The 7,351-nt window shown below is 37.3% G+C and overlaps 1 protein-coding gene across 1 annotated transcript; it reads right to left on the minus strand.

Annotated features, from left to right (window-relative positions):
- Positions 1–4,186: 4,186 nt before the first annotated feature.
- Positions 4,187–6,132, minus strand: LOC147860109 (S-adenosylmethionine decarboxylase proenzyme-like). Its single transcript, XM_087325143.1, has one exon. The coding sequence runs from the start codon at positions 5,833–5,835 to the stop codon at positions 4,618–4,620; it is 1,218 nt and encodes a 405-aa protein (XP_087181269.1). The 5' UTR covers positions 5,836–6,132; the 3' UTR covers positions 4,187–4,617.
- Positions 6,133–7,351: the final 1,219 nt, after the last annotated feature.

A 7,351-nucleotide genomic window follows, 5' to 3' on the forward strand; every position in this document is an offset into this window, starting at 1 on the left:
ACTGCAAACTATCACTATGTTACAGTATACAATAGATGAACACAGAGGCAACGACCTCTTGTTCACTATCTTCGCCACAAGTGGCGGTTACAACAGAGACAACGTCCTCTTCGTCTCTCACTCTCTCTCTCTGTACACAGTTGCACTCAAATCTTGCACCAACAAGAATGACAACTACTCACTAAATTTGCCCTAAGTCATATTTATACTAATATGACTTTTCGGCTATTTACAAATATAGCCCCAATGGACTCTCAGAAACATATTTACGAATATGTCCCTTCATCCGGTGAGCACTCCTCACCGGGCCTGCATCATCCGGCTCTTGCCGGGCACTCGTCATCCGGTTCTCACTGGGTCTTCACCATCCGGCTCTTGCCGAGCACTCGTCATCCGGTTCTCACCGGGCCTTCACCATCCGGCTCTTGTCGGGCACTCGTCATCCGGTTCTCACCGGGTCTTCCGTTTCCGGGTACTCCTATCCCATCCGGAGGGATCTGTTTCCTAACACCTTTGTCTTGATTTGAGCTATTGTGTTGTGTTGTTCCCCTTCGACTCTAAAGAATCTTCAACTCTAACTTACCTTCGATTGTGACCTCCTTTCGGTTTTGACCTATCTTTGATTCTGGGTTACCTTTGACTCTGGCGATCTTTTGACTCTTAGGATCTTTCTATTCTAACGAGCCTTCCAGCCATACATCCTGTCTAGTTCAAGTCCTTGGTGGTCCCCCTCAAGTAGCACATGTTTTCATGATGTGGCGAGGTTAAAGGTAGAAAAAGTGAAAAAGTGAAGGCCCACTCACATTACCAAAAGATATGTATATATAAAAATAAATAAATATTAAATACTAAGACTAAATAGTTTAATGGTTGGAGCTATTCAATGGACTTCTCGGGTGCAAAGTTTAAGTCTTTACTAGTGTAACATGAATAAAGGTTTAATTATTCCCTTTCTTTTTTGAAGAAAGGAGGAAAATAAATGTATTTAATGTCAAATATAGGCACCTCCTTTTCTCTATAAAATGAGGAGAAGAGGGCTTATTTTAGATCACCCATTTTTGGTCAAGGGTGTATCATTAGGGTTTGGGAGGTTTCCATTTTTTAGTTTGAGGGGAATCATTAGGGTTATTCTATTCTTCTTCTTCTAGAAAGTTAGGTTTTTTCTTTTCTTCTTTGTGAGCATCTAGGGTTTCTTCTTTTTACCAAGCCTTGGGCCTTGTGAGGATTTTGTTTTCTATTCTTCTTCTTACTAGAGAGTTTTAGGGTTTGGTTTTGGGTTTCTTCTTCTACTTTGACTTACCTACTCCGAAAACTCTTTAGCCCCTCCTTTGCATCGTTTCATTTTCGTTTGTATTCTAATCATATGACCATTTTGTATAAACCACCAAAATCATGATATCTAGCCTAATAATTATAAAACCCTAATTTGTAAGATATTCTTTGTGAATTTGTCCACATTTTTGTCTTAATCTCTTGCAAATTCTCTTAGTTGCGTGTTTCAACCCCAATCGTGCGTTAATCACCATTCTAGTTGTCACCCATATCGAGTTCAAAGAGCTAAGGTTGATGAGTGGAAAGGTCAACGAGTGTGAAAGGTCGATGAGTGGGGAAATGTCAACGAGCTAAGGTCGACAAGTGGGAAAAGTTGACGAGTGTGAAAAAAAATCAATGAGTGGAGAAAAATCGACGAGCTAGGTCGATGAGTGGCTAAGGTTGATGAATGAGAACGGTCGACAAGTCGAGAGAAGTTGATGAGCTAAGGTCGATGAGTGGCTAAAGTCGACGAGTGGGAAAGGTCAATGAGTGGGGAAAAGATGATGAGCAAAGGCAAACTAAAGAACGTTTGACGAGTTTCTCTGACGATTGTGAATCTCCGACTTCCTCATCCTTTTCGACTCCCTAGTCCAAGGCCCCCATGGTCCCACTCGAGCAACACACACATGCACGTCATTGCGACAACGTATGCACATAACTTCGCAAGAACATTGAATCTTGTGGATTGTATCACCATCAACTAAAAAGCTCGAGATGATTGAAATGGAAATTTTGGCTTGAAAATATGAGCAACGGAGCATGTTCCCTGATGGAGCAGGAAAATTAAGAGTGTGGACAGTCAAACCTGCTACATTGAGTCAAAACTCAGGTATACTGTCATCTAGATGATACTTGTGATAATTTCACGAAGAACCCACCATGGTTCAAATCCACTATGGGCCCAATGTCTTCGTGAAATCTATGAAGATAGTTTTTGTTCCAAAGAAAAGATGGTTATGAATATGTTGGATGCTCGCTAAGACACTAAAAAATACAAGTCAATATCGAGAATTCAAGCATCACAACAAGCAAAAGAAAAAGAAACTTGAATGGAAGATAGTCGTTTAAAAAAGTCAAAAAGTAAAAAAAACGTGACCCGTGAATAAGAAGATTTAGATAGAGGAAACATTGATAACTTCTTCATCCAAACTTCAAATTGAGCAAGAAATATTTCAGAAAAAAATTAAGAATGAAAGCTTTCCAAAAACATTTCGTGCCAAAATTGGAGCAGCAAAATAGAAAATAGTGATAGAAAAAGAGGATAACTAGGTCTATATTTAGGATATCTTTTAAAAATATTGAACACCTCATATATACTTAAGTATATCCATTAGAAAGCAAGGATGTCCTACCAAGAATGCAACCAAAAACCTATAAATAGGAGATAATAGAAGAGACATAGTTTCGATACTAATTAGAATCTGACATATAGTTTCAATATTGACTGCATCTTAAGTACCAAAGTATGAAAATCAAGGGTAACATAATGAGAAGCAAAATTATTTGTCGACACTGGAAACCTACAAGACTCGAGAGAAGAGAAGCAAATGCAAATGTTAAGGCTGAAATGAAAGAAGATATCACTTAATTGACAAGAGCTAATTTACATTAAGAATGAAAGGTGAAGGGTTCAAATCCTCATGCGGACTTGAATGGAACAAATGAAGGAAAAGTGAATGGATGAACATGGTGGTCAACGTTTTGCTCACACCGGGAAAGATAAGTAAGGTACACACAAAAAGAAGAAATACTATTTTTGTTTGCATGAGGACTGTAGAGGCCTATAAAAGGGAGAGGAGAGCTCATTCTCATGAGAAATTTTGGATCTATGAGAGTTCTTGCATAACCTTAATGGAATAAACTAGGGAAAAGCGAATGGATGAACATGGGGATCAACATTTTTATCACACTAATCAATCGGTGAAGATAAGTATGGACATGGTGATCAACATTTTTCTCACACTAATCAATCGGTGAAGATAAGCAAGGTGCATACGAAAGGAAGAAATAGTTATTTTAATTCGCATGAGGAGTTCTAGAGGCCTATACAAGGGAGAGGAGAGCTCATTGTCTAAGGGGAATTTTGGTTATGCACCAAAACCCAACGATCTCCCTTACATGTAATGGAGTTGAGTTTATTTTATTGTATCTACTCAATTTGTGAACTCTAATGTAATACATTAATTTGATATTCATATACAAATATTTCTTATGAATCTTTTGTATAAAATTATTCATGATTGAATTAGGATTACATTGGATGTTTCAGCTCAAAATTTCGAGCTTGAGGCAAGAAGTTACGCGAGTTTTAGCCTAATTAACAAAAAACAAATTTACAAATGCCGCATTGAAAAGCTCGCTACACTGACATGGAGAATTCGCGTTGAGGATCATGACACAATGTTTGGAACGCAATTATGATTGGCAAGCTAAGCTTTTTTTGGACGGCGTGACTCAAACCCACTACGTTGACTAAATCGGCATCCCTTCAACTAATCGACGATTGAAGAGGGTGGCCAAATAGTAATTTTTCGATTAATCCCCTCCCCCAAATGAGGGAGAGCTAAATTTATAATTTGTTGAAGTTTTGAGCCTTTGGCTCCAATCATTAACCGAGTCAACGCTTTCAGCCTTTTGACTCAAACCCTCGAACTCCAGCCATAGACTCAATCAAGGCTTATTGATATTATTTATCTTTAAATATTTATTGATATCAAATTATCATGGAATGGGGAAATATAGATTGCTTACAATCTCACATTCAAACATTCAGTAATTTGATATATCACATAATTGATATATCTTATTTTGAAAAAGAATGTAAGGACTCTCAATAAGAAACTCCTTGGTAGAAATCAGCTTGAACACAACATGTGGAACATATAAGAACTTGAATCATCATTAGAAGGATTTACATCTATTTTAACTCCATCACTAGAAGATTAGAAAGGTATTTACATGATGTGATTCTTGTTGATATAGAAGGTAATGGATTCAATGTACTACATGTGAAAAGTACTAACTTTACTGTAACTTAGAGATATTATATCTTAAGTTTGCGAAGGACTAAGTTTCATATTTTTCACTTCAAACCAAATCGCTAATGGTAACTTCCACCATAACTAATGGCAAATTCACTCTTTTCTAATTCGAACTTCAACATAAAAGCATCGACCTTCATCGCACTCTTCATCCTTGTCTATCTTCCAACATCTTGAATCAGTAATTAACATTGCACCATTTTTCTATCTTCTTTAGTAAATTCTTTACTTTTTCACCAAATGAGAACCAATTCGTACCAACCTATTGCTCATTTTCTAGTGATCGGGGATCATCATGATCACTATCTGATACATAATCAAGCAACATTACTTTCTCAACCAATCCAGAATTTGGCAATGCTATCTCTGAAGGAAGCAAAGACATTGGGATAATTGAATCTAAACTTTCATTGTTTCTCTGGAAACTATGGAAAGTAACCACACATTCTCCAGGCATTTCTTCCCTATCTGAAGACCTACATCCATATCCTTTAGGTGATACACTTAAACCCCATGAATCTGCATCATAATGCACATTTATATCACTACACTTCATATAAGATGAGACATGGATGGAGATGGACACATTTTGTGGCTTGAAACATGATAACACATCATCAACTAATTGTTGAATGTTAATTGAGTGTGGGTTGTACACCATTCCCTCAAAGCTTGCATAACTATGACTTTCCTCAGGCGTGATGTGTATAGTTGAAAGACCCCCACCCTCATCCATGCTATTCATTGAATACCCACATGGTGAGAAAGCATAATCTGATATCAAACTCTTGGTAGGAAGTATATAGGCAATGCCAGAGTCCCTTGTCATGTCCACACCTCTCTTGGTCCCTGATGGGTTCAAGAAATGTTTTAAAAACCCTTTATCTAAACTAGTCATGCACATCTCAAGCATGTAAATAGGTTTCAATAGATTAGACTGAGTATAGTTGTGGGTAGAAGCAGAGTAGATATGCCAGTTTTGTTGATCTCCCACCATAATGTAAGCTTTAGAAGTCATATGCCCAAAGAAAACATCCAAGTATTTAACCTCCTCTTTGAAGTTAGTGTAAGGGAAAGGTTGATCCAAAGGGAAAAGGAAGGTTGCATGGCTATATTTGCAAAAGCAAGGCTCCAAGAAGAGCTTAGAAGCAAAATTTAACAACACGGATATACACTTGAGGAGTTGAGTCTTACCACATGTCTTCAATATTATCCTAAAAGGATAAATGAAGAGGCTTGATTCAGAAAGCACATACGAGTCGAAGACATTGTTATGGAGTTCAGCGACAATGGTGCACCCTACATATTTGAGCAAATAGTGGAGTTGTTGTCGAGATAAGCTCCTTAATCCTTGATTTAATTTGGCACTAGTGTAAGGGTTAAATGCCACCTCTAATCTTTTCTCCACTCCTTCAAATCCATTAATGGGGGGCTCAAATTTAGTACATTCATGATCGTCCATCACTTCAATATGAGACATCGGACACTTTGATACTTTAGAGATAATGTTTTGAGACTCATGAAAGCATTAGGATAATGAGATGGTAATGTTGTGATATATTCAAAATGAGTTGTTTACCCAATAGCATACATACTTACACTCCATTAAGAAACTAAGAGTGGAAGATCATTTAATCCATTTTTACCTTTCATGCACTAGCCTAGCAATACAATTTGATTAACCTTGGATTTAGATGTAGTAGGATTTAGATAATTATCATCATTGCCCCAAATTTCTTCGATATTCTAAAGGAGCACAAATATGTACAAGTATTGGCTAATGATATTATTTGCCTCTATCTATTTATATTCATAGGTTATGTATTTGTGTACATGTAGCCAATATGTGTATATATAATAGAATCTAACACACACACACACCCGCGCGCGCACGCGCGTGCGCAAGAGAGAGAGAATGTGTGGTAATTGTTCCCTCACACTTCATCATGTCATCACGTGGGTGGTTATTAATGAATATGCTTAATATATTTATACTATGTCCACTTCACATGTCACTAAGTCCACATAAGCGAGCCACATGTTAGTTCTTCCACGCTTCGTAAAAATCATTCATGTATATTTTGCGTAAAATGGAACATGAGAAATATTTCCTCTTTGACATGCATTTATCATTGGTCCTTTGTATTCTTGTGTTAGTCCTCAATGTCTTCATGTGTGTTGGCTTGGTGGTTTACCTTCTTGTTTTGAAGTCATGAATTTGAGGGAATCCAAGTTCAATCTAGGCCATGCATCAACCCCACCTTGCATATCATACTCTATCTCTTGTCCATGCTCATTAGCCCTCTTCAAAACTTCATTTTTAACTTTGCAAGAAAACCATAGAATGACCTTATTTAGATAGTTGTAAATTAGAGATATATAGAAAATCCCTCTCCCTGACTTTTAACTAGTCCATGATCTCAATGGGTAGTGTTCTTGCCCAAAGCCAACATTGTCCATAAGGTCATTTAGTACTCGTTTTTTGATACTAATATATTGGCCTCTAAGAATGCTAAACAATATCTCCTTCTCTCTCTCTCTCTTAATTGGTTCATGGATATTTTCTAGGTGGAAATGAGCCCTTGATAATGCCCTTGTGTGGATCCCCAATCCACATACTATTCTTTTGATATTGATATATTAGCCTCTAAGAATGCGCAAAAATATCATCTTCTCTCTCTCTCTCTCTCTCTCTCCCCCCCCCCCCGTTAATAGATTCATGCATATTTCGAGGTAGGAACAAGCCCTTGATAGTGCCTTTTGTGTGGATCCCCAACACATCCTTGTTCCATATGGTTCTCTATAATGTCAAAGATATGTTCAAGCAAATGAACCTCCCAACATCTGATTGGATAATATTAAAGGCATGAACCCTCTATGACTTAATTGGGTGTAAATTAAAATTTCTTTACATGTCCACTGTACACGAGCATTCAAAGGATAAATACATCTAACCGAAAATTGCACCAAATATCTCATTGGAATTAGCAACAAAA

The sequence above is a fragment of the Azolla caroliniana genome, unplaced genomic scaffold, assembly GCF_043228905.1.
Source record: "Azolla caroliniana isolate FFs.n. ecotype wild unplaced genomic scaffold, voAzoCaro1.0.p SCAF_9, whole genome shotgun sequence".
Classification (NCBI taxonomy): domain Eukaryota; kingdom Viridiplantae; phylum Streptophyta; class Polypodiopsida; order Salviniales; family Salviniaceae; genus Azolla; species Azolla caroliniana.

Coding starts and splice junctions, on each gene's coding strand:
- LOC147860109 (XM_087325143.1), bottom strand. CDS start 5,835: ATGTCTCATATTGAAGTGATGGACGATCATGAATGTACTAAATTTGAG.